Source organism: Pezoporus flaviventris, unplaced genomic scaffold, assembly GCF_033815535.1.
Source record: "Pezoporus flaviventris isolate CSIRO_AGI_PZ_B2104156 unplaced genomic scaffold, CSIRO_AGI_Pfla_v1 ptg000007l, whole genome shotgun sequence".
Taxonomy (NCBI): Eukaryota; Metazoa; Chordata; class Aves; order Psittaciformes; family Psittacidae; genus Pezoporus; species Pezoporus flaviventris.
Window position 1 is genome coordinate 17,647,102 of NW_026892555.1, and position 27,163 is coordinate 17,674,264.

The window sequence follows — 27,163 nt, forward strand, 5'->3', positions numbered from 1 at the left end:
AACACTTAAAATATTTAACTTAGTGCCAAAAACATTTTAGGTCCTTTTCCAGCTCCTCTGTACCAGATTAAATTAAGCCAAGATTCCGCATTAAGCGCAGAGTGGTTGGACTCGCACTTCAAAGCTACTCTGTAACACTTCTGGAGAAATTCACCACTTCAGACATCGAACTGTATTCCGCTGATACCACAAGAGACAAATTATCTCTACTGAGCACTCGTTAACGCGCTGTACTAACTCCTTCACCCAGCCCGAGGCGGAGGCAGCCCCGCCCCCACCACACCGCGCACCCGGACGGGCCCTACAACCGCCTCAAGCAGAAACCAGGCCAGGACCCAGCTCCGTCATTCCCTCCGCAACGACACAGCAAAGTTTCAGCTCCCTGCCGAAGTCCCGTCCGCACCCCACCGCCAGCCGGGCCATCGGCTCCCACAGCCGCACTCAACCCCGCTCACATCACTGCTCAGGCGCACTCCACCACACCCCCTCTGGACGGGACCGCGGAGGGCAGAATGCGCATGCACAGGAGCGGCGCAGGCGCACAGCCATTAAGAGCCGCGGCCGCCTCTCGCCTCCCCGTGTGTCGTTGGGCCCCGCCTCTCTCTTTCGTCCCTGTCGCAAAGATGGCGGAGTACGACCTGACCACCAAGATTGCGCACTTCTTGGACCGGCACCTGGTCTTCCCGCTGCTGGAGTTCCTCTCCGTCAAGGAGGTACGTGGCTCTCCCAGACTGGGTAGAACCGACCCGGCAGCTCGGGGAGCGTGAGAGCGGCAGGTACTATCGCCAGCTGCCGGTTGGGCCCAGGCGCTCCGCGGCCGTCTCCGTCTTCAGGCCGTGCGCGGCCTGAAGCCGGCCCGTGAGGCGTCTTGGAGCTGGCTGCTGAAGGGAGGAGTTCAGGGCTTCCGCACCGCGCGGGGCGAGGTGTGTGGGCCTTCTCCGTGGGGGATGAGAGGAGGCTTGATGGGGGAAACTTCTTCCCCTTCATCGCATTAGGTGTACTTTCGTTTCCTTTCTCATCTTCGGGTGGGAAAAGTGAATATTCCCTCTCACAGCCGCGGTTCGTGTTCTGCTGCCTCCCGACAGCGTGAGACAACCCTCGTTAGCCCTGAGCTTCGCCTGCGGCTCTTGTCACCATGCTGCCGCTTAGCCGTGGAGCTGCAGGGCCGAATGCCGGGTTGCATCAGTATAGACAGTGTTGATAAGTAGTTTTGATTCTAAATCGTTGTCATTACGAGTTTGTGTTTAAGCCAAGTGCAAGTCTCATCTAGTGTGTCCCACCTTGGTCTTTTTATATATATAATTTTAGTTATGATACTGTAGAGAGCCTGGTAATGCGGGAGATAATTTACACTGATGAGAGCTTAGTCTGAAGTGTCTGAGGAGTTTATCTGATCCATCTTAAAATGGGAATAAAATGTGTAAAATTACGTAGGCTTTGAATTTAAAATGGGTACTATTTTAGACTTTAGAAATGAACCAATTAAGCATGTATGCATTGGGACAGCTTGATTGTGTGACCATTTCCATGTGTAGTGTATGGACTTTGCTTGATGTCTGTCATCTCAGGGGCGTTTTTAATATTTTGGCTCAAGTTAAATAGAGTTGGTTTTACAAATCTCTCCCAACATGCTGGTGAAACTTTTGTAGGTTCTGTATCTGAGAGATTTATGAATGTGATGTGGTGAATTATAGTACAACTTTCATGAAAATGTAATTTTGAGGTGTACTCTAGTTGAGGCCTCTACCTACATCTTCAAGATCTAACTGCAGTTTACAGCTCGTGGCTAAATTATGGGGAAGGAGCTTTGAAAGCCAATTTGACCATCCAGTTAAACAAGCTAAACTAAACTTGCTCTTGTGCTATAGACCTAACAATATATTTTAGATTAGTCTGTGCTACAGTTAAAAACATGATCTTGAGTATCTCTTATGGTTTCGCTTCAGATTATTTGTATTTGCTACTTGTACTGATATCTTGTCAACATCAGAAATATGGAAAGGCTGTGTAGTAAGCACACTAAATGGCAGAGCTGTGAGATCTTGCAAAGCTGTGAAATTTGATGTTGAGAATTATTTAATTGGAAAAAAAATAATCCATAAACTGTGCCATAAGCATAATATGAACTGGAAATTAATAATATTCAAAGAAATCTGTTAATCCTATTTCAGATCTACAATGAAAAAGAGCTACTCCAAGGAAAGCTGGATCTCCTTAGTGATACCAACATGGTCGATTTTGCTATGGATGTGTACAAAAATCTTTATTCTGATGAAATTCCACATGGTAAGCTGTTTATTTAGAAGTAAAATCTGTTTTACAGCCATTCAGTCTAAAATAAATATGTAGTGGTAACTTGCTTGTTGCACGGCAAAAATGTAGTGCAATGCAAAGACTACATTTAACTTTGGCCTTAGTGAAAAGAAGTGCAATACTGAAACAAGTGGAATCCCCTAATCCCATGTTTGGGTTTGTTGGTCTAATAGGAATTTAGTATTTGAGTTATGTCTGAAGTATTTGAATTTTAATTTCAAGCACTTTAAAGGTAATATCCTAAAAGAGTCACACTTTGCTTTCATCTGCCAAGTTAAACATTGTTGCACAATGATTTGGAGTTACTAGACTTTTTTTTCTTTAAAGCATCCAGTATGCTGAGGGTGGATTTCCATTGTGAGTAATTCTATTAATCAGTCTGTCCATGACTGATTTCTAGACTTTGTGGCAATACAGATGTTTTTGAAAACATGTTTTCCTTGCTTTATGTATAAACTACTGTTTCTCAATGGTATTTACAATTATAGTGAATGCAGAAGTTAAATCTGTTACTGTCTTCTACATGGTTTTGGAGACTTTCTTGTTAATTACTTAAATTTCTATTTTCCTGAGGAGCATTTGGGGAGGAAGGGAGAAATTTGAATACCTCACTTTGAATACCTCACTTCATGTTTGGTTTTGGGGGTTTTCTTTGTATTATTTATTTTGTTCTGTTGTTTTGCTTTTTTTTGTGACTTTTTTTTTGGGGTGTTTTTTTGGTTTGTTTTGTTTGGTTGGTTTTTTTTTTTTGAGGGATGGGTGGGAGGTCTTTTGTTCATTTGTGGTTTTCCTACTGATTTTTGTTGGTTGTTTTTTTTGTTTGTTTCTTAGTGTTTTGGGTTTTTCTTTTTTCCTCTTCCTAACCCTAGTCTTTAAATACAAACTTTATTCCTAATTCTGTCTTTTTTTTTTTTCCCCATTTTGTGGAATTTCTCTCCTTTTTCTAAATCAGTGGGACTACAGTTTGTCTTGGCCACAGCTTAGGAGGAAGAGATTTGGTTGCTTTTGCGTAGCCAAGTACAAGATGCAACAGTTGTTCTGCCTCTGGGTCTTACTCTTTTCAGGCACTTGAAACTGGAGAGTTGGCAGGTAGCCTCTTTGAAGAGGACTGATAGATTTATGAACACTGGATTCAGTGTGTGACCAACTCTTTGATATGCTACAGTTAGGTCTTGTCTATGGGTGTATACATAATGGTGCGTGAGACTGATAACAAATAATTAGAATCGGAGGTTTTCACTTTTGTAATCTAAAATGGTTGTAATGATAGCTTCACGCTTAGATTTACTTACCAGTTCTACTGATCAAAAAAAGTCAGACCGTTTCAGGGCTGTAAAAATCTCAAAGCTGAATAGGTCTTCTTTCTTTCCTTTCTTCAGCCATTCTAAACTGTTATCAGTAGTAAAATGTTAAAATCATAAACAGCACAAAAAATAGTCCTAGCACACTTTCACAAAGTAACTCATCTAATGTCTTTACTGTTCTGATTACAGCCAGTTAAGCAGATTGGTAAGTGTGTTTCATGAGGCCATAGCTGCAAATAAGTTGAATGAATTTGGTCACTGGAAGAGCTCTGCCTTCATGCAGTCAAACAATTTCCACACTTGTAACGTTTTTGTAATGCTAGTTTCAAATATCTCTAAGATTTTACATCAGATTGGCAAAATTTTTTTCATATGACTTTCTATTTAATCTGTGGCTCTTATTTAACAATGTAAAATTAACATTAAGCAGCGGTGGTACTTTCACATGCAGTTGGTTGTTCTGGGTGCTTGCTTGTACAGCTTTCTTTGAGACGATCTTAACTGGCTCTGAGTTCTTTCTGACATATATTCATGCATCAACACCAGAATGTGTGTACACACAGGTGTTTCTGCCTTGTGGAACTGCTGGCTTTGTTAGAATTTTACACTGTTCTTAATTTTTTTTTTTAAGACCTCACTTGTTTAAGTACTCAAAGCTAAGTTCATTTATGCCATTATATTTAGAAATGTCCCTGCACAATTTATAGTTGCTTTTGTCTTGTTTTCATTGAGAACAACTTACAACTGTGCAGCCAGGAGGTGTCACAGGAAAACATTTTTTACTCTTAAATGAATGTATTTTCTGTCATTTGTTTGCCCTTCCTCTTATAATTTCAAGATTCATCTGAAGTTGGAGATAATTTCTCCATATTGGAACACTTCATATCAGGCAAGTCATTCTTAAATGTAGGTTGGGTCACCATTATGGTGTTAGTCACTTTGGACTCTCTTTTTCAAATACATATAGGTAGTCAAATCACGAAAGAGATGTCTAAAAGGTTCACTGTGGCACTGAGTGTCCTGGTGTATGGATCACTTCCAGTTTCCTGCATACTGTTCTCTTCTAGGATATGGGCTTGGCTTCTCTGATCTTCCTTTATGTTTCTTGAGTCATATAGCCAGTGCCAGGATGCTGTTTGGGTCTTTTTAAGGGTTTGGTTTGGGGTTTTTTTAGGCGTATATGGTTTTATGAACTTTATTTAAGTGTTCATTTTTATTGCACTGGTAGCATCTGGTGAGGAAGTTTGGGTCTATAAAACAATCACCATAAAGCCATTAGTTCTGTTTCCTCACCTTTTTTCATAACAGGTTTAATGTTCTAATTAAGCATGCATAGTGTTTCAGATCGTAATTTTGCAGGTTGAGCTGCTTTAAATTCTTCCTGTCAGTTGTCATTAAAGTTTTATAAAAATGTGCTTTCAGAACCTAGTCAGTTAAAGGAAAATTAACATTATTTGTATCATAGAACTGTTTACTTCTTTCCAAGTTTATTTGGAGTAAATGAACTTGCTTAAAAGGTTCTTTCTGCCTTAGTGGAAGCTTGAAAATAGCTTGTCTAATACAGACTGCTGCGGCTATACCTGCTCTTCAGTGGCTTGATTAGAACTCTGCACAGGAAGAAAGAAACCAAATGTTATCAGCTTTTCTTAAGTTACTGAATTGTTAGATACCTCTGGTTTTGTGACTTGACTAAGAGGACAATTGAGATAGGAGAACATGAGAACATGTGTTCAAATGTGCTGTCAGCACAATGTACTTACAGGTTGGCGTCTGTAAAAACTTACACATCACACAAATCTTTTGTGTGTTTAGCTTTGCGTGAGAAGAGAACAACTGTTGTTGCACAGCTGAAGCAGCTTCAAGCTGAGACTGAACCTATTGTCAAGATGTTTGAGGACCCAGAGACTACAAGGCAAATGCAGTCCACCAGGTAATTATATTTATCAGTATGGCTTCTTGGTATCTCTTAGGCGTTGATGATAGGAATGCTCCATGTGTAGCAACTGTAAAAAAAAAAGATATTTTTATTTCCAGGCAAATTCAAGTAGTGCTTATGGTCAGGTAATTGAAATTGCTGGACACGATTCAGTCTTTTCAGTACTTTTACCTGTTGTGCATAAGGTGTCTCTGTTAATGTTTGTGACTCGACTCCAGACGAGTGAAAGTCATTCAGTGTAGTCAAATTACAGCCAGGATTGGTTTGGGGGAAGTTGGTGGTGGTTTTTGTTTGTTGTTTTGAGGGGAAATATGGGCTGAAACAATTCAGATGCTCTTTTTCTGGGAGACCATCTGCCTCCTCTTTTCTCTACCTTCCACAAAGGGTTATGGTGTGCCCTTAGTCTGGGAGCCCCAGTGGATAAGCAGCCTTTCAGCCTCACAGCATATACTCTTCAGGAGTCCTGTCCTTCCCTTTCCTCACCCCTGAAACTGACTAACTTGTTGGTGTGAGATAGTGCTGATATTTATCTTTAAGACTTACCCAATTTCTCTTCACTTTGCTTATGGGAGCAACTAAAGGAGATTGAGTTTGGCTGCACATTATATCTGCATACTATAAAATTTTTCTTATGGCTAAGTCTGAATTTGGCCCTATAGGAGAGCCTAACTGTAGTCTTTGAGAAAGTAGACTTCAGAAGAGGGATGGGTAGGCATTTAGTGTAGATTACAACTTTGTCTTTACATAGGAAGCGTTGTCAGTGTGTCTAACCAACTATGGAAAAGTAATTAGATCCCTTCCTCAGCCTTACATTTTTTAAGTTTTCAAATAGAGCACACCACGTTAGATAGAACACTTTGATGTGAATTTGAAGGTGAAACCTGTACTTGGATTTATTGTTGGCAAGCTTTATGCATCTACTGATACAGAAGACTAACATTGCTTTTGGAATTTTTTCTTAGAGTACTGAATGCATAAACTCTTCCTTCTAGCCTGCAGAAATCTTGACAAGGTGTACCTGTGTTTGGGAACAACCTCTCTGAAGAACATCGGTCCCTGAAGGGGGAAGAACTTGATTAGACTTTGCTCTTTATTTCAAGTGCAGATGAGCATCCTTTTTTCTTTTCCCATCTTTGCCCAGCCTGCAGATAAACCTAATCCACCCTTTTGTCCTATGTTTTTTCCACTGTTGTGGTTTAACCCCAGTCAGCAGCTAAGTACTATGCAACTGTTCACTCATTCCCTTCCCTTCTGTGTCCCTCCACCCCTCTGTATATTGCTTTCAGAACTTGTTACAGTCTAGTTTAGAACTCAGTACAGAAATGGCAAGGTGCAATATATTGGGTCTTGATGCACACATGAAACAAGATGTCAGTAGAAATCATGAAATCTGTTGGCTTTCTGGCACTTCAGAACAAGATTCTATCTTCTGTTTATGTATCACCAGAGCATACTTAAGCTTCTGTTGTAGGAAAGCCCTGTTAGGTGCAGGATCAAATCTCTGTCTGATTTCAGCTTGGATATTTATGTCGGATAACTGTATGAGGAGAAGGAATTACATTTGCTTATGACTTGAGTGGTTATGTGAAGCTAGGAGCCAGTCAACAGCTTTTGGAAATACAGCTTTGAAAGTGAAAGGCCCAGTTGCCATTATCAACCACCTTGAAGCTGCTGACTGGGTCTATTTTAATTAAAAAACAAAACAAAACCCCCCAAAACCAAAAAAGACTGCTTGATGCTATCACAAATCTACTGCTCCTCATATGCAGCAAGTTTTGTATTGGAACTGGTACATCGTTTTTGTTTGTAAAATATCTGAAAACAGTTCAGAAACAATTTATTTTAGTTACTGGCTCGATAAAAGTTCCCTTCCAGATTGTTGGGGTTGTACAGTAATGGGGGGAATTAGGCTGAAAGGCGTCAATCTGTCTAGACCCTGAGGAGCATGCTTTAGATAGCAGAAAGCAACTCTTGATTCTTTGGCTGTTGTGAATTTTTGCTGGTGATTTGGAATCTATCAAATTTAGAGCTGCATATTATCAGGGTTTTAGATCACAGCCTTTGCTCCATGACAGTCTTGTTTGGAACATCAAAGTCTGGGAAATGATAGTAGATGATGTGTAAAGGAGACTTTGCAAGTGGAAGTTCTTTCAAGCGTAAGCCAGAAATATTTCACTTTCTTTTTCATATGCAGCTGTTGGAGGACACTCACTTTAAAATTATAGAGGAATAGTCAGTATTCCTCATGCTTCAAGTATGTTCCACTGGAAGAAACCCATGAGATTATTTCATTGCTTCCACAAGCTTTACTGGAGATTGTCATTCTTGGCTACTTTGGCAGTATGCCATTTCCTTGTAGAATTTTATATCATGAGTTCTAATTAAACAAGCTCACAGCTTTGCAGTCAGTTGATCTCAGAGTAAATGAGGAAATTTTCCAATGCATAAACTTTTACTGGTTTAAGGGTCATGTTCTTTATGGTTTTGTGTGTTTGTTTTTTTTTCCCTTTTTTTTTGCCCCCCTTTTTTGGGGGGGGCGGGGGGGGAAGAGGAAGGGAGGGGCAGACTATGTGGTTAGTTTTTGGGGGTTTGGGTTGTTTTGTTTTTTTTTTTTTTCCCCAAGAAGAACTTCTAGCTTCATGTTCACCTTTTCAGTTAAATCTTGGTTACATGTTCTGTCAGATACGGTAGTTTCATTAGTTGGTCGAAGTGTGAATATACAAAAGAGGTGAAGGCAGGGGGGGAGCTGCAGGTGTTGATGTGTGCCTGGGGAGCGGGGGTCTGGAGAAAACTAAAAATAACATGAATTCTTTTTGTATTGGAGAAAGGCAGTCCATACAATCAAACTGCCAAATTGAAAATACTTGGCTTCATTTATGAATGCAAATTAAGCTATGGTTCTTCTTGCCAGATGATTGCAGCAGAGTTTGAATGGAATTCTTATTGCATTGAAAAGCTGGTGTGCTAAAATTTCACTCTGAGCTGATCAAGATTCATTGCAGAAACTGGAGAAGAAAATACTAAGTTAACTATTGCTTAAAAATGTTCATCTAAAGTTTGGTCATTAATGTGAGACTTACTGGGGGTAGCTAATGTTACACTTGCCTACTGGAGGGTTGAACTTCCCTTTCTTTGATCTAGGTAATAGTGCTTGTCCTTCTATTATCTATGTTGACTAAAAAAGAGGCTTCAGAAATGTGATCATGTATAAATTAGATGTTTAGACCTTACCAAGTATGATTATTTTTTTTTTGGTAGTTTCGCAGTCTGCAGGCATATGCAGTGGTAGAAGTGTTCTTGCTAACTGCTATGCCCAGTGCTAGCACTGGGATAAGTTTCTCATTTTATTTTATTTGAGTTTTTGCACTTTTTTCCTGTCTCCTTTTAAGTTCAGACTGTGAAATTGCTGTGGAATTAGAAGCTCTTTTAAGTCAGAAGTTAACTTACATGCTGAAAGCTCATTATGCCATCAAATTTAAACCAATCTCTCACCCTTTTTTAACTCCAGTTATTGTTGCAGGTGGCATTCTTTATTTAAAACTACAGTAATTTTAAGATTTTGAAACTTTTTCATGACACTTTAAGGGTAATTGGCCTGCTGTTTCTGCAGTTGCTTTTGCACAAGTGGAGGAGTATCATTTAAATTTATATTCTCTTTGGATATTTTCTAGGGGCTGAAGGTTGTGTTGTGTAGTGTGTTGGTGACTGGTGATGATCAGGTTGTTTTGCAAAAACAGTGGTTTTATTTTTTCATTATAGGGATGGTCGGATGCTGTTTGACTATTTAGCTGAGAAGCATGGTGTAAGTGTGTTAATTCTTTTATCTGTTTGAATTTGGCTAAATATCTCCACCCAGCCTCCCTCACCACGAGCAGCATTGAGCAATTATGAGCTAACATTTTGCCCTGTCTCATGTCAATATTGTAAATAGGCAGAATTCCTAATGCCAATGTATTTTACTTGAATGCCTTTGAGCTTTTAATTTTTATACAAATAAAAATAAAGCTGTAACGTAATGTTAGCTGCATGCTTACAACTAAGATATGCTTTACTTTGTAATGCAGAATTTCACAGTTTTCCCAGTATTGGTATAATCTTGCATTTGGTGTCACTGATTAAGAGTATAATAGTTTAATATTGTCTTTCCTGTGTACAGCATCTTTCTAAGAATCTAAAGACTTCGAAGGTTAACTTACTATTAAAATTGGCTTGCAGCAGTATGTTTCTTCCTAGTGAAGAAAAGCTCTCTGTGTTCCTTTTCAGTTTAGGCAGGAGTACCTAGATACACTCTACAGGTATGCAAAATTCCAGTATGAATGTGGTAACTATTCCGGAGCTGCAGAATATCTCTACTTCTTCAGGGTTCTGGTAAGTTTGGGATGTTAGTTGGCTTGGGGAAGAAGGGGAAGTTGCGGTTTATTTATTTTAATGAAATACTTAGACCAGTGTCTATATTAATAATTAAAATCTAATACTTTTGTCCTTTTTTTGAGACAACTACTGTGCACCACAGAAGTTTAAACTAGTTGTTAATAATCATCTCTAACAATTGCCCACCAGATCTGTTATTTTCATGCTGAATTTAGAACTTAATTTTTAGGTCTTGTGGTAACATATAAATATGACATACTTTCCTCACTGCAAATGTATCCTGAAAAATATTTAAAAAAAAAAAACAAACCAAACACTAGCAGCAAAATGAGCGCTTGTTTTGTGCACAGATGTAATTCACAGTAGTGAAAAGCTTGCAGGTAGATTGAATGTAATTGGTGGTAATGAGCTATCACCTTATCGTCTGAGCTGTCATCTGTCTTGTTTTGAATTTTGTGATAGAATCAAGAGTATAAGTCATTTGCCTAGGAGATGTAAGCAGCTTAAATGAGAATTGTAGAACTAGATTATAGTCTCTGAAGCAAAGCTTTTCATATTGCTGTAATTCATACAATTTGCGGTGGGAGTGAATTTTGAGAAGATTTGGTGTCTTGTAAGCATCTTAACGCAGTAAATTTATTATTGGTGGTCAGTGAATGTGCCATTTTACTGACAAATGGAGGTTTAAGGTAACTGCTTGAAAATCCAGGTACTGTAGCTAGAGCAGCTGCAGTATCTAAAGGAAGTTACTGTGAATAGCTAACTTTTACTTGTAATTAAATGATTTGGAACCAGGAGAGTGCGTGTGAACCTTCACAACTAAAAGTATTGGCTAAATTGGCACTTTTTTTACCTGGAAAATAATGGCTTTTGAACCGTAAATTTCACAGTCATGGGTATGTGGTGCATTTGCTGAAGATACATAGTGGCTCATATGTTGATGTTTGTTTCTTGATAATTTCTAGTCCCATTAAAAACATCCATAACTTTCTGAAATAATGCTAGAGTAAATAATAATTTCTGTAATTGGCTATAATTAAAGAAGAAAAATTGGGAAATATATATTTTAATCAGAGTGGGGTTTAAAGTAGCAACAAACTGAATTCTTGCTTGAAATTTTGATTATAAAGCTCAGTCAGTGTTATAGGTATATTCTGTATACTGAGAGAAAATAAGTTATGTATGTAGGTTTGTGAGCAGCTGTCTTTAATTCTTCATTCTTAATTCTGGGCTTAGCATTATGCTCTTATATGTCAAATAGCTAATTTCATAAAGCTTGGTATAAGACTTTCATTACTAATTCTGATGGAAGAAGATTTGTTTAAAGTTCTGTGTCATGAAATGCAGCCTATGAAAGAGCTATTGTAACTGATCTGAGAACAGAATTTGACACTGTGAGTAGCCTAGTGTAATTCATTCCTGTATAAAACTAACACTGCTTGACCTTAGGAGTACCCTTCCAGGAAACATATTCACTACAGCGAAATCACAGGTTTACTGGACATTTCTTTAGGAAATACGCTTCTTGGCACTCATTAGCAGAAAGAACATTGAGTACTAGGTTTTTTAAGGCAGTTACCTACTGCAGTGGGTTCCTTAGGAGACTGCTTTGTTAGAACCGTGTTTTAGTACTTCAGAAGCACTTAAATTAGCAAGATAGGACCCTGCAAGTCTTATAAATTAAAAATACTGCCAGAAATATTTTTCTTTCTTAAAAGTAATTTAGAAAAATTGAGAGTATGATTTTTTCTTTTTTTTTTTTTTTTGCTGCTGCTGCTGTTGAAAATAGGTTCCAGCAACAGACAGAAATGCTTTGAGTTCTCTGTGGGGAAAACTGGCATCAGAAATTCTGATGCAGAATTGGGATGCAGCCATGGAAGATCTTACAAGACTAAAGGAGACAATAGATAATAATGTAAGTAAAATCTTGGTTGTGTCATTAAGGTGAGAGGTTAGAGGTGTTAGCATTCAAGTTTTATTATGAATTGCTTGCAGTTTTGTTTCTGAGTAGTTTACCAGCTTTTCACTACATATTTTCTTAATAATGGTGGGAAGAGCCGAAGTCTACTTGTAAAGAACTAGTGAAGCTTCCTTTTCAAATTATTTGCTTCCCTCTTGTCACATTTGAAAATGTGGCTGGGAACTCCTAAAGTATTTCCAGTGACCAGAAAACCTATTCTCAAAGATGAGCTTGAGGGCAAGATATCATTGTATGAAATACCTGCTTAACTTTCAGATAGTTGTACTATTAGCTTTCCAAAATGAATGAAATGCATGTAACAAAACTGCACTCGCGTGAAACCACATTTTTGACACAAAGTGCAAGACAGCTTGGTTTTGGAAATAGTTTTCAACCAGTTCAGCTTCCTTGTCAGCTCCTGAGTTCAGTGTGCATTAAAAACATAAAAGAGTGGGACTGCAGTATTAATTCAGAGCAACTAGATTGATTAAGGACTTTTCAGTGTTTCCCCTCATGAGGCTTCAATGGCCATATATGAAATATGGAAGTTTTATTCTCCTGAACTGGAATCTTGAAAAGGTGTCTGGTGGTTGAATGTTTTTTGTGACTGGCTTTTGCCTGTTGTTGTTCTCCCCAGAACTGTTCTTTGTAGCAGATAACTAATGTTAATAGATTTTTATTTTTCTCTAATTTTCTTTCTTTATAAAACTAGACTATTAAATTTGACTTACTCATTAGTATCCAAGATTTTTTTAGGATAGAATCATAGTAGTTACTTGTCATGGTCTTTAGACTGATTATTTGCTGTGCGAGTTCATTCTCAAAATGTTGCTTTGCAATCCGTTTGAAGTGCTGCTGAAATCTGGAGCTAATACAGATACTTAGTGCTGATTCCTTATGTGTCATTATCAGCTGGCTTAAATGAACATAGTTGCATTCTTGGCTGAAAGTGATCATAGTGTTTCATCGTTTTCTGAGAGTATGTGGCAAAAAAGCTTTTGAGTCTTTTGAAAGGAAGTAAAACTGAAAAGCTGGAGAAGCCAAGTAGTTCTTCAGATCACATCTGAAGAGGGAATGCAAGAAACAATTCAGGATTAGAAAGGGAAAGACTAACTTAAGTTAGTGTGGTGGTCTTAGGATAACTAAAATCTATCCTGTTGACATTAACAAAATACAAATTTGGCAAACAATTTAGAATATAATAGTGGAAAATTTATCTTTATTATAATATTCAGCACATTTATCTTTAACAGATGATGGGTTAGAGAGCTAGAGGTCAAATTCAGCCTGACAGTGCTAACTAACAGTTAAAAGGAGCTGGGGAAAATCACAAACTTTTGAACAATTACAGGTATTCATGCAAACTGTGTTCCATTTGACCTAAACCAATGTTATGTTTTCTTTTAGTCTGTCAGTTCCCCGCTGCAGTCTCTTCAGCAAAGAACTTGGCTCATTCACTGGTCCTTGTTTGTGTTTTTTAATCATCCTAAAGGGAGAGACAATATCATTGACCTTTTTCTCTATCAACCACAGTAAGTTGTGCTGTGTTCCAGCCTGTAAAATGAAGGCAGATGATGAACATGCAAGCTTGTCAAACATTTTTAGCCTGAAGCTGTTTTAGAAGCTAATGACAGTAACAGTTAGAATATTTTTTTCCAAGCCTTTCTTTTTCCATGTTTGTCTTCTGATTTTATTTTGGGGTTTTTGATGTGTGTTTATAATCAGCTTTTCTTCATTGTTATACTCCCGCTTCAAGGGAAAACAGTGTGGAATTAGGAAGTTACTCTTTATTCTGGTGCTTTGAGGGGATGGAATAAAGGATTTTGTTAGACTACCAACCCCATCACATCTTTTAAGACTCATGGGGAAGGTATTGTTCTATTTTGATTTTACAAAACCTTTTTAAGAAGGCAACTTGAGAAAAATCTGAGAATAAAAGTTAAGATTGAAATGCTATAGCCATTTGTGAGACGACCGACTTGTACGTATATCTTCAAGTCAAGAACAGCTGAACACTGAGAAACTACAAGTAGTACCTAGTTGGATATGACATATTACAATGGGAATAATAGTAATAAAAGGCAGTTGAATTTTTTCCATGATGATTGCAGTGGGATGGTAATTTGCGGGCTTTTTTTGCTTCCTTTTTGTTTCATAGTATATGTGTTGGTATGGGGGGTGGGGGTAATTTCTCACTTGTGCTTATGGGCTAATTCATTGGACAGCTGAACAGGAAAGTTGCAGGTTCAGATGACAATTCAGAAAAGGATTTCCTGTGGTTCTTTGTGCTTGTCCAAACCCCTCTTGTGAAACTAGTGTAGCTGACAGCCAAGGCCGGCATTGACCTGAACATAGTATATCAACCATTCTTCTTCAGTACTAGCCTCTTCTTTCCCTAGTGCACTGCTGCCTTCTCTACCCCTTGCTTCCTCCTTCCTGTGCCCCAGAAAGACTGACAAAAAAAAATTGTTCTTCTGTATTTTAATAAGTGGTCAGTCATAAGCCCTGGTATTGAATTGCATAAAAGGTGTCTAAGCTATTTATCATGAATATTGTTTTGATGCAAAATTGCGTTATCTGAGCTTGATCTGTATTTTATCCTTCTAGGTATCTCAATGCAATTCAGACCATGTGCCCACATATTCTCAGATATTTGACTACTGCAGTCATAACAAATAAGGATGTTCGAAAACGTAGACAAGTGCTGAAAGATCTAGTCAAGGTTATTCAGCAGGTAAGGACTGAAATCCATTAATTTTTTCATCATTTTTACTGAAATTTCTTCATAACTTTCTTCTAATAATATGCCTTTTTTAGGATGTCTGTATTTTTCTTTCATTGAACAGTTTTTCACTGTGAAGTAAAATGCATGTTAATCCGTGGGAGGACAGAATGATTATTTTTCCTCCTTTGATGTCAACAAGTAATAATCAGAGTATGCTTTTGGTTTTGATTTCTCTCTGTGTTTAAATGCAGAAAATTCAGCGCAGTGTGTGAAATGGCTTTGGATCTGATTCTTGTGTTTCAGCCATTCCTCCAAGTAATTCTGTGAATAAGGGATCTTGTTGGACCTTGCTTGCATTTCAAAACCACTGAAGTATATTGTTTTGTGTTTATTTGCATTTTCTTAAAAATTATTCTGTCAGTTATATGAGGGTGTAGATGTGGACAAGAGCAATAAAAGAATTGTGCTTGGTAGCAGTGGAGCTTATGGCAAAAGGATTTTATTCTGAACACTTGTAATTATAACAATATAGTGAATAATAAACTATGGTATATGAGTGACAGTGAAGTTATTACAGGGTAGCAGTCAGTTATATCCACTTCAAGCATTGATGTTTAAGTACCTATACAAAGCACAGTCAATGCAAAGATCAACTTTTAAGTGTATCTTAATCTGGTTCTAAGCATTAGTGTTCGCAAAAGTAGCATAAGAAACTGTAAAGTAGTTGAACTGTTAAGACTCATCTTCTGTCTTAAAACCCAATTTTAGCGTTGAAATTCTAATATTTGAAGTAACATTTCACAACAACTTTTGCCTCTGTTTTATCTTCTACAATTGGTATGAATAAAAAAAATCACTAGGGTTTTCCTTTTGAAAACACCAACTTTGCTGGATTTGATTTTGAAATATCTGATAAGAGATTTATTTTTTAGTACTCTTCTAGTCTGTATGGTTCATTACATTAAATCATGAAATGCAGAGGTTTTATACATTTTTAACGTAGATTAGATGGATAACTAGTGACTTGCCTACACAAGAAAAACAAAGCATCAAATTAAGTGATTTGTCAAATGTCATAGGAAATTACCAATCTCTATTAGCAATTAGAGATTGGTAATACCTTTGCAAATATGTAGCCAACAGGTAAACTGTTCATCTCTGTTAATTTTAGATGATTGATCCAAGGCTGTTTTACATAGTGGATGTTAATTATGTGGTTAACAAGGACAGTTGTGATGTGAAGACCCCTCTACCTATAAAACTGAATTTTAAACCTAGATAATAAGACTGTAAATACAGTTCTTTGAGGAAGAAAAAACAACTTTGATCTAGATAAATCTATTAGTAACTACTTTAATTTGCTGATTTTGTTGTATACTGAAGCAGGTAGTGACAGATACTGAGTTAACCTGTCTTAAAATTGTACGTTAAATGTCTTAAATTACATCGTAATTTACCCAGATGTATATAGATCTGCCTTGTAGTTGAAAGTTGAGTAATTTTTTTCATGCCAAAATGAAGTATTTTTTTATATAGAGAAAGTAGCATTGTTTGATAGCTATATTGTCTGTTTGAATTAAACAGTCCTTCAGTTTGAAATATGAAGCATATTGTCTTGGACTACTGTTTGAAACCAGAATTTAGGAAGAGTGCCTGTCAGTCTGTTCTTCCATATTTTAAGAAATTTGGAGGTTTGAGCTAGAACTAGCTCTAGTTTGTAACATTTTTCAAACCCAAAGACTACAGCACTAAAAGCTGAATGTGAAACTACGCTTCTGGTTGTTTATCCAGGCTGCTGTGGGTGGGTGAGAGTGCAGTTATACTGCTTTTAAAAGAGGAATGGTGAAGTTTAACTTAGTTATTATTCTCCAGGGTGGTTTATGGGAGACATTGAGGTGCTGGAGTGGAGCCAGAGAAGGACAGTGTGGCTAGTGCAGGACCTGGAGCACAAGTGTGATGGGGGACTGCTGAGGGACCTGGGGGTTTAGTCTGGAGAAGAGAAGGCTCAGTGAGGACCTTATCACTCCCTACAGCTGCCTGACAGGAGGATGGAGCCAAGGTGGGGCTGGTCTCTGCTCCCAAGGAACAAGGGACAGGACAAGAGGAAATGGCCTCAAGATGCACCAGGGGAGGTTTAGATGGAGATGAGGAATAATTCCTTCCCCAGAGGGTGCTCAGGCATTGGAACAGGCTGCCCAGGGCAGTGCTGGAATCACTGTCCCTGGAAGCATTCACACACTGTGTAGATGAGGCCCTTCGTGCCATGGGTTAGGGGTGGCCTTGGCAGTGCTGGAGTAAGGATTGGACTTGGTGATCTTAAAGGTAGTTTCCAACCTGGTTGATTCTATGATAATGGACTTGTTTCTAGTATTAAATTGTGGTTAAAGAATATAAGGAATACTTGAGTTCTCTTGTGGCTTTGATTCCTAATATTATTCCTTATTTTTTTCACAGGAGTCCTACACGTACAGGGACCCTATCACAGAGTTTGTGGAATGCTTATACGTTAATTTTGATTTTGATGGTGCGCAGAAGAAGCTGAGAGAGTGTGAAACAGTAAGGATTATAACATTCATAAGACTCTTTCCTTTAAGTAAAGATCCCTCAAATTCATAATGACCAGCTAATATTGTTCGAAGTGGTGTTTGATTCCGTTGCCAGTATTTTCTGATGAGCTTTAATTCACGAGTGTGTGGAGTTGGGTTTGCTGGGAGGGGGATTTTTAACAACTCATCTTGTAACACTTAAACAAGACTTGCTGGTAAGGATATAGCTTTAAAATTGCATTTTATCAGTTCTAGAAGTAGTGATAGGTAATCATTAATTTGGCTGAGCTTCAGCTTTTCCATTAGTGCTTTAGAAATGCTCAAAGAAAAGCTTGGATTATCCTTTTGTAGTGAAAGATACTGCATCCTGGAACTGTAGTGGTGGAAAGTAATGGAAGTAACATTAAGATAGTTAGGTACGTATTCTTGGAAAACCCTTAGTTAGTATACTGTGAACAGTAGAAGATACCTAATGCTTGGGTTGACTCCTGTGAAAGTCAGTATTCCCAATAGCTGACCACCAGTACTATTTCTTACATCCTCTGGTTTGGCTTTTCTTTCATTAGTATTAGTCACCTAACTGAAAATCAGGTGGTTTGTAATAGTCTTCACTACATAGGGCTGCTGGTCCTGTAATCTAAACTTCATAGGCACACCTGCACTGCTAAGGAGCTGTTTTGCTTGGTAAGGAGAATGCTGATCAAATTGCAAAGTGGAGTGGGAGAAGAATCCTACAGTATGAGCAGGGGGCTAAATTTGTGTTGCAGGGACCTTTGTTTTCTTCTTGAGTCAGATCTCAGTAATCATGTTAGCATACAATTTTTGTTTAACAAGCTGCAGAACAATGAAAACCTCTAAATCTGTAGCTTTTCCTTCACATCTTAGAATATACCAAGAACTGTGCTTAGATCAACTGTTTACTGATATTGATGGTACAAGTAAATTGCTACTTCCATGTTTGTCCTCAGTGTTCCCCTTCTCTTTACACTGCAGGTGCTTGTGAATGATTTCTTCTTAGTGGCATGCCTTGAGGACTTCATTGAGAATGCCCGTCTCTTTATATTTGAAACTTTTTGTCGCATCCATCAATGTATCAGCATTGGGTAAGATCACTTTTTAATTTGGCAGTTCAGAAACATCAGTCTTGGATGACAGTTTGACAGACAGTGTAAACTTCAGTACTAGACTACTCAGTCATCAGATAAAATCACAAACTAAAGTGTAATTGGATAGTTGTCATTCTAGTTTTATAGCTCTAGTGTGATATACTTAAATTACAACAATCAGATTTCAAAGTTGAATTCTTGTACTTAACTTCAATGTTCACTTTATAAGGAGGCTAATACTTTAGCTAAAATCACTTTGAGTACTACACAGGGATAAGGGGTCTTTGAATAAGTATTTGGAAGAACAAATGCAAATGTAGTTCTTCCTGATCGTTTCTTGCTATTTCCTATAATTTATTTATTTATTTATTTTAGTACTGTGAATCTTGTGCATATTTAAGCACAAGTTTTAAAGGAAATTAGGTGCTTAAGCTTTTTTAACTAAAGACTAGATGTTGTTGTGAGAAGTCTGCTTCTCTGATCTGGCTCCAGTCAGCAGAGAGTGTGGAGGTTGTATCCTAAATATGTTCCCAGTCTGTCAAAAAATACTGATAAAGTGTGTGTAACATACTAGTGATTTGTTACAACAGAAATAGCAAGCTCTGTTTAACAAATCCAGGTTTATGGTAGATGATTGTCATTTATTTAAGTTCACTTATTTTACAGTTTGTATTTTTTGTGCTGTATGTGGTATTTCAACTTCAAATAGGATAGTAAATGCTGTATTTGGCTCTCGTTGTTATGTGTGATTCATAAATACAGGCAGCAGTGTCATAATTTTATAAGCATTATAGTGTTCTCTGAGGTGAATGATGTACTTTGAGTTGAGACAGACACATCTCATATTGACATGAATATTCTTACCATATATCACTTCAGGTAATTACTGTGAGATTCCTTTCAGTAAGTCATTGTGTTTCAAATAATGGACATAAGCCTTAAATTTTGCCAAGCTTTAACAATCAGTAGATGTGGATTATTAAGTGGGGTGCTTAAGTATTTCTTGGTGCATTTCAGGCTTGGTTTTGAAGAAATTTGCTAGTGAGAATGCTTTTAATTAAATGACTGAGGCATGGTTCTTGCATTTCTTTGTCTAAAAGTGATTTTCACTGCTATTCTTGGAGTTGAAAACTAGTTGGTTGTACCACAGTGTTTGATAAGTACTGTTTATTCAGAACAAATTTGAAAACGATTAGTGGGAAATCTGCTATTTATGTTCAGTGCAAAATAGATGTCCCAGTTAATTTTGTTTTTTACTACTTACATGTGTTAAGCAGCTGACGCTTTCAGAGAATGTAGTTGCTTTATCAGTTGTAATGTAGAACTTGCACATCCCAAATCATCCTGCAGTTAGTTTACTGTTTGAAATACCATGTTTAACATGGAGTAATAGATGAAAATAATTCAAAATGTATTTTGGTTAGTTTGATATGCCTGGATTTAATTGAAGACCTTAATATGTTTCATTCTTCTTTTTTTTATATATTTTTTGTGCAGTACAAGATAGGCTTGTTTATATACAAAGATGTGTGGAATTTGGTAAACTTGTGCTTTAAGCAAAGGAAAACTTAAATCATGACCCAAATAAGTGAATCCTCTTTTAAGACACAGGGACAGAAATAATCTCAAGAACTGTTTTTGAAAGTACCCTTTGAAATCACCTCTAACCTCAAATGAGAGACCAGTGTTCTTGAAACATTAATAAAATCACTGCATCGTTATTTGGTAATTTCTGTTGCATTACACTGGGGGTCTTTATGAACAATGGTCATCTAGAGTACAACTTTCATGCTTCCATTCCTTAGTACTAATGGTGTTAATGTGTATTTGTAAACCTGAATGTGTCATTACTCAGTGTAGCCAGGCGGCTTTTTGGTCATGTCTGTAGCCCTTACCTCATGTTTGTAACCTTAGTCAGAAAGCTGATGGAAGAATGAGCATTATAAATGTCCTGTGTATGAGCAAACTGCCATCCGGAAGCTGAAGGAGTTGGCTGGAAAGCCACAGGGAATGCCATCAGAAGGAATTACTCCTGGAAAAGAGTGTTTGTTTCATTAAGAATTTTCCTTGCTCTGTCTTCCTCCACTTTCCCTCCTTACACTATGCTCAAGCTTCTTGCAGTTTTATCTGTCCCATTTTCTATACTAAACTGTCTCATGGTTCTGTCTCCTGAAGCTTCAATATGAAGTTTATTGATAAACACTTTTCTGGACTAATTGGTCTAAACTCTCTTGACTGCTGGCTGGATTTAAGTAAGAAGAAAATCAGTTCAATCGTTCTTGTTACAATGGTGTTTGCTAACTTGTGGTTAAATTACTTAATTGACATTTTTCCAAAGAATGTTCACATAGGCACGATTTAATAGGAATACAGAAAAATAGTACAGGTTAAAATTTTAACTATAGGATGATGTAGTTCAGAATAATTATATACTTCAGGATGTGAATTCCTTATTCACACTGTCCCAGTGTAAAGCAGTGGGGGTGAGAGATGAGGCAAGAGTGCATGTATGTAAGCTTTAAAGTCATTTCAGACGAATGGCAGTGTGCATCCCAGATTTGTGGTATTTATTGAATACAAGTCTAGGGCTGTATCAAATTTTGTGTTAGCTTAACTTGTATTCCGCAGTCCCTAGTAGTGTTTACCAACATCAGGGGGACTCTTATTTCACAATCTGATAAGTCTGTTATCTTTAGTATGTTGGCAGATAAACTAAATATGACTCCTGAAGAAGCAGAAAGATGGATTGTCAATCTAATTCGAAATGCACGACTAGATGCCAAATTGGATTCAAAGCTGGTAAGACTGTACACATGGATCCAGGTGAATTTGTTGAGTTTTCCATTAAATTTCTTTTATTGTATTCAAGAACAGAGAGTTCTGATTTCTGCTGTTTTTCTTTGCCCATAAAGTGACTCATGTATTCTGTTTTGATCCTGTGTGTAAGATGAACTGTGAAAGCTTTGAAAGCAGAGCATTCTATTAAAGGCTTAGCATTCTGAGTGATTGTTTAATTGTTCTATCTTTGCTGTGTTTTAGGGCCATGTAGTCATGGGCAACAATGCAGTCTCACCTTACCAACAAGTGATTGAAAAGACCAAAAGCCTGTCTTTCCGTAGTCAAATGTTGGCTATGAACATTGAGAAGAAATTGAATCAGAGTGGTAGATCTGAGGTTGGTATAAGTTATGTTTTTCTGAATTCCTGAGGTGTTTGGTTTTTTTTATTGTGAGATATACTGAAGTATAATTCTTAGCCTGTTCTTTAATTCATCAAATATACCTACTTCTAGTTCTGGCACTAGGAATCAAATTGGAAAACTTTTTTTTCCTTATGGTGAGCATTAGGCAGTGATTCTTGTTCTTGCCTGTCTCTTAATCACCAAGTATTCCTTTTATTGTTGCATAAATAAGTGTATTTCTCTCACCATTTGATTCTCTACTTCCTTTAAATGGTTTCCTTCACCACCTGAAAAGGGCTAATTTTGAAGGCTGTTTTGTCAAAGTAGTTATATTACTTTTTTTCAAGTGGGTTGTATTTAAATATCTGTAGGTGTATATATAAGACTTAAGACTGGAACATGAAGGAGGAGTTGTTCAAAACCCTAACTGTTAAACCCATTTCATGAAATACTAGAGAATATAATTAGGTCAGCCAGAGGTTTAAGTAGAGCTAGTGAAAGTGAAGAAGTTGGCAAGATCATCTGGCTTTGCCTCTGTCTGCCTTAAAACATAGGCAGCTTTGTTGTAAAGAAGAACAGCAGTGTAGGGTGGATAATTCTGAGGTCTACTTAAGGACCCAGCCATATATACTCAAAAACACCCAAAAACCAAACCACACATTAAAAGAACTTGGAAAGTGTTAGAAGTTTTATTGGGCTTCCTCATTGCTTGTCTGAAATATTGATGGGAGTTGAACAGGGAGTGGTGCATTAGTTTATTCCAGTGAAGTTAAGTCGTGAAACTTATGTGATATTATTGCATTCAAAAAATATATATGCTTATTTTATGTTCTTTTAGACTCATTTAGAATTTTTCCTTTCTGAAAGTACCAGTTTAGAGGGCTCAGGCTGTACAACTTAATTGCATCATGTATTTCTGCTGTATCAACATCTACTTTAAACTTGTAGGGTATCCTTCCCTAATTAACAATATTGCCACTTCATAGCTATGTATCAGTATTTTTTTTACAATTTCTCATAAATTTCAATAGCCAATAGATAATAATTTCTTTTTTACTAATCATTATTTTTTTTTTTTTAGGCACCCAACTGGGCTACTCAAGACTCTGGCTTCTATTGAAATACTCCTGTAGAGGAAAAAAAAACAGTTTTCAATAAAAAGCACATGAATATGTAACTTTGCTGAGAAGGTAATCATGTGTTCATCTAACAATGTTTGAATAAAATTAGCCAATTTTAACAGTCTCTGCATCTCTCTAACTTAAACAGATAATTATGTTGTATAGGAGCTTTTTAGCATAATGGTGGTCTGAAGCATTTAGGATCACAGTCTGCAAAATTTACAGTATTGGTTCTGTTAGATTTGTCCTGAAGAATGCAGTTGCTGTCAGAGCTGTTTGAGTTTGGAAGTGGAGAATTACAGTTGCTGTTGCAATTAAAAAAAATAAGTGGATGGTACAAACAAATGGATTCCCACTGAATGTTTGGCCAAACAGGAATCTTTCTGCACTTGCAGATTTTTGTTTGTTTGCCACAGAAGCAGCTTGGTGGAGCAAAAGCATGTATAGCCTACACCTTTTATGAAACCTAACAACCTACAAGCAGAATAATTTGTGTAGACCTGTGTGTTCATGCTTCAGATTTTTTTCCTGTCCTAAATCTCCTTTTTAATCTTGCCCAGTGTTTGAAACTTTCTGGAGTAGAGCTTTTTGATTCAAGGAGGGGAAAAGCCTTTCAAAAGGTGTAACTAATGAGCTGTGTATGGTTTAAAGCTTACATTTTGAAATTTTGAAGTTCTTGAGATTAATCGTGCAAACATGAAGCAACAAAACCCTGTGGTGTTCAGCTGTTGTAATTTGAAGGGTTTCTTAAGTTTCTAGGTTTTTCAGCTTGGGTTTCACACTTCCCTCTGTTTCCTTAGCACATTTGCACTGCAGAATATATCATAGCACTTCTGAGAAAATTCAAGATCCTTTTCAAGGTTCTGTGTAGTGACTGATAAGTGAGGTGAATGTGAATATTGGAAAGAAACAGACACTTATCTTTATGCAGTTTTGCATTTAAGGTTGAAGGGAAAAATTAATGACTTGCCTTCACCTTATTCTATCCATGTACCTTTTTTCCCTCTTTGCTCCCAAAGTTCTGGAATTCATCTACATGTGGAAAGTTGCTGTAACTTGCCAGCGCTTCTGCTTACTGTCTGCAGTTACACTTTTGGCTGGGTAACAGTCACAGGAACTGATTTGTCCATCAGGATGGTAGGTTTCTTTCTTTAGAAGTCATTTTCAAGACAGATTAGTCTCTTCACTTCCATGCCTAATCCTGTACTATACCAGTCTAGGAGGGGAGGGGCAGTCTGTATGCTGGAGGGCAGGGTTGCAATTCAGGGGAAGTGCAGAAGGCTGGAGGACTTGGGTGATGGAAATGTCTTGAAGTTCAGCAAAGCCAAATGTCAAGTCCTGTATCTGGGATGGAATAACCTCATGTAGCAGTGCAGGGAGGGGTCCTGAACTGAACAGAAAGCTGCTTTCCAGAAAAGGGCTTGGGGACATGGTGGACAGCAAGGTGAACACAAGCAGCAAGTGCCCCTGTGGAAAGAGACGTGACCATAGCAGAGCCATAGTGTCCTTTCTGGGCTTCATTAGCAAGGCTAAAACCACATCTTGGTGTTGCTTTTGGTCCCTTCGAAGGGAGGATTCACTGCAAGACTGGTCTTGAAGGTACATGAAACGGGATGAGTGTCAGTGGACACGAATAGGGTAATTCCAGTTAGATTTAAGGGGTTAAAAAAAATATTATTTTGGGATTTTACTATGAATAAGATCAAGCACTGAAACCAGAGATGTTATGGAATCTTAGCCCTTGGAGATGGTCAAGTGAATTTACCTCACCATCCTGATAGACTTAGACCTGCTTTGAGTAGGGAGCTGGATTCAGTTGACCTCCAGAGGTTCTTTACAGTCTAAATGATTTTATGACTTAATGTCTTCTATTTATTAAGATGCATACTAGTAACTTATTTTAGAATACTTGCAACTTATTTTAAAACATACTTTAATACAGCAGAATATTATCAGAAGAACTGATCTAGCTGTAATAAGCATGGTTTATTGTGCTTAGTTACATCTTTTGCCTTATGACAGTCAAAGCAGTTGTGGTGGGTAGCAGGGGGAATTTTAAGAAGTGAAAATAAGCAGTTAAAGGTAGATTTCTGCTGGACTATATACACCAATGCAGAAAGCTGGTCTGGAGCACAAGGATTCACTTTATGAATAGGATTGGCTCTTATGATGAGGATGAAGAGTCTGAATTGGGGCTGAAGGTAGCAAGTTGCTTTTTGACAGCAACATTTCCTAAGGCTACTAAGCATGCTCTTTATGCCAAGTTTCTTATTGCTCCTCAAGTTTTTTCTTGAGAGATTGACTAAATTGCAAGCTGTAATTTCATTCTATATCATTACAGCCCCAAAACACTCACTTTAGAACAATCCAGATTGTGTAATAGCCATGCTCCCTGTTTGATAACACAATCACAAAAGTGCTGTTGTGTAATAATTAAAGAATTTTTAAATGAGATAGAATTGGAATGTTTTTTGTAAACAGTAGGCACATGGCCCACATGCAGTTTTCCTTTTGACAGGAAGAATTTACTTAAATAATCCGAGTTTTAAAATCATCTCGTCTCAGGAGCACAAAACTGTTGTCATAGCTTTTACTGGCTTTTTTTCCTGGCCTTTCATCTAGCAGGTGTGCCTTTATACAAAAGGTACCTGTAGATAGTAGCACTGTTTCAAATCTTGGTGGATACTTAATGAAACATTAGTTAACATGAACAGTTTTGAATCTTAAGAATTTTTTTCATGTGTAAACCTTAAAGGATAACTTCAGTTTGAAATGATGAAGGTACCTGCTGTAAATATATTGTGCATCATCATACTTTGTCATCCCCACACTTGAATTCCTCCGCCAACAAGCTGCTGTACATCTTAAGGGGTCCCCCATGAAAGGCATCAGTCCAGCTCACAAAGCAAACCTATGTTCACATGCAGTAAATTACAGTGACTGTGGGGGGGTGGGGGGTGGTCCCTTTAAGGACACTGAGAAGGTGAAGTTTCTTCAACTTTTTGAAGATGTAGAACTGATGCTTTTGTGGGATGATTTTTATATGTTGAAGGGAAGTGGGGGGCGAGGAGTGTTGTCATTTTATATTAGCACTTAAATCCAGGTGAAGTGATCACTGACACCACTGATGCAGTCGGTCAGTCACTGCATGCAGTCAGGTGGGCTTCAGGAGTACAAAATGAGATTTCATATCACTTCCCACAAGAGACAATTGTCAGTCAGTTCACTAAAATAGATACTGTAAAAATCATCTAAAATTCAGAGCAAGCCATAATCACTGGTGGTACTTCAGGTACCTGTAAGAATGTTGTGAGTAACATTTCCAGTTTTCTGCTATTCTGATTTAATGTGAAAGGGTTTTTTAAACAAATTATTATTACCTTTTTTTATTACTTCTTTTAGTTACCTGACATTGTCTCTTCCTAGGAGAAGTGGAAAGTTCATGTCAGTCTTTGAAATAAAAACCAAAGCATAAAGATAGATAGTTACGTGGTGGAGAGGAGTGTTCTAAAGGTCTGTCTGCTGTTACACAGTCAGTGTAATGTTGCTAAAATGTTTCTCTTAAACGGCATGGATTTCACCTTGGTTTGATAGTGAAAGGGGAAGGCTTCATTCAGGGTGTCCTGGTGACTGTGAAGGGCTGTAGTTCTAGGTAAATCTTGGTGAAGTAAACCTACTGGGTGCTTCCAGTGACCTAGAGGATTTAGTTTTTTCTGTGTGCCTGTGCTGCTACTCGGAGAGGAAAGCTTTGCTGAACCAAAATCACTGCCATAGCACTCTGCGCTGCTACTTCTCTGTATATCTAAATGCGGATTAGCTGTTTTTAGACATACGGCTTCTCTGTAGATCTAAATACATGCTCAGCAGAGCTTGTTGCATAGGTATTGATAACATGCTGTCTTCCTTGCTGAGCGAGTCAGGAGGTCACAAAATAACTGAGGTATGACTGAATTACACAGGGACTGAGCGGAAGACAGTAGAAAGCATGTTCTCAGCCCCGGGACACAGCTGGCCAGAGCAGGGGTTTGCAGTAGGTTGGCAGTAGATGAGAGTTCAAGCATGACAATCGCAAATTCTGTCGTAACTTTCTATTGACTAAGACTTAGCGATCTCATTAGTAGCAATATTTTATAAACATCCAAGAATAGTTGTTCTCTTTAAATGACATGAAGATAAGGTCCACTTTGTGCCTCTTGTTTTGGCTTGGCTTTTAAAAAAATATTTGTAGTAACTGCTAAAAGAAGCCCTTGGAAGGGGGAGAGGAAGACCAGTGTAAGATTTCCTTCCCCTTTCCTTCTTGGGAAGAAAAGCAGAAGATGGGGAAATCCTATAATTCCCCCTACTGCAAGGAATCTTTTCAAACAAAGTTTGATTTTTATTTTTTTTCTTCCAGTGAATTCATTGAGCAGTTTCAGTGTTACACTGCCAAGTTTTCCTTCATGTGTAGAAAATAACAATTTTGGTTTTCTCTTTACACGAGTGTAGCACATAAAGCTATGAATCTCATGGGGTTAAAATGTTTCATTTCTGATCTTACTTAGAGAAGACATGTTGTTATGTTTGTAATTTTGGAATAAAATTTTTAATGGTTTCAATAAATG

The 27,163-nt window shown here is 37.7% G+C and overlaps 1 protein-coding gene across 2 annotated transcripts; it reads left to right on the forward strand.

Annotated features, from left to right (window-relative positions):
- Window positions 1-555: 555 nt before the first annotated feature.
- EIF3E (eukaryotic translation initiation factor 3 subunit E) lies at window positions 556-22,681 on the forward strand. Of its 2 annotated transcripts, XM_061447875.1 has the most exons (13): window positions 556-713; window positions 2,172-2,286; window positions 5,430-5,547; window positions 9,313-9,355; window positions 9,817-9,921; window positions 11,714-11,839; window positions 13,292-13,416; window positions 14,492-14,618; window positions 17,064-17,165; window positions 18,149-18,258; window positions 20,958-21,060; window positions 21,301-21,435; window positions 22,523-22,681. In XM_061447875.1, the coding sequence occupies exons 1-13, from the start codon at window positions 624-626 to the stop codon at window positions 22,559-22,561; spliced, it is 1,338 nt and encodes a 445-aa protein (XP_061303859.1). In that variant the 5' UTR covers window positions 556-623; the 3' UTR covers window positions 22,562-22,681. The 2 variants fall into 2 exon arrangements, with proteins under 2 accessions (XP_061303859.1, XP_061303860.1); XM_061447876.1 differs by lacking the exon at window positions 17,064-17,165.
- The last annotated feature ends 4,482 nt before the right edge of the window (window positions 22,682-27,163 follow it).

Coding starts and splice junctions, on each gene's coding strand:
- EIF3E (XM_061447875.1), top strand. CDS start 624: ATGGCGGAGTACGACCTGACCACCAAGATTGCGCACTTCTTGGACCGG. Junction 714..2,171: donor AGTTCCTCTCCGTCAAGGAG/GTACGTGGCTCT, acceptor ATCCTATTTCAG/ATCTACAATGAAAAAGAGCT. Junction 18,259..20,957: donor CATCAATGTATCAGCATTGG/GTAAGATCACTT, acceptor TGTTATCTTTAG/TATGTTGGCAGATAAACTAA.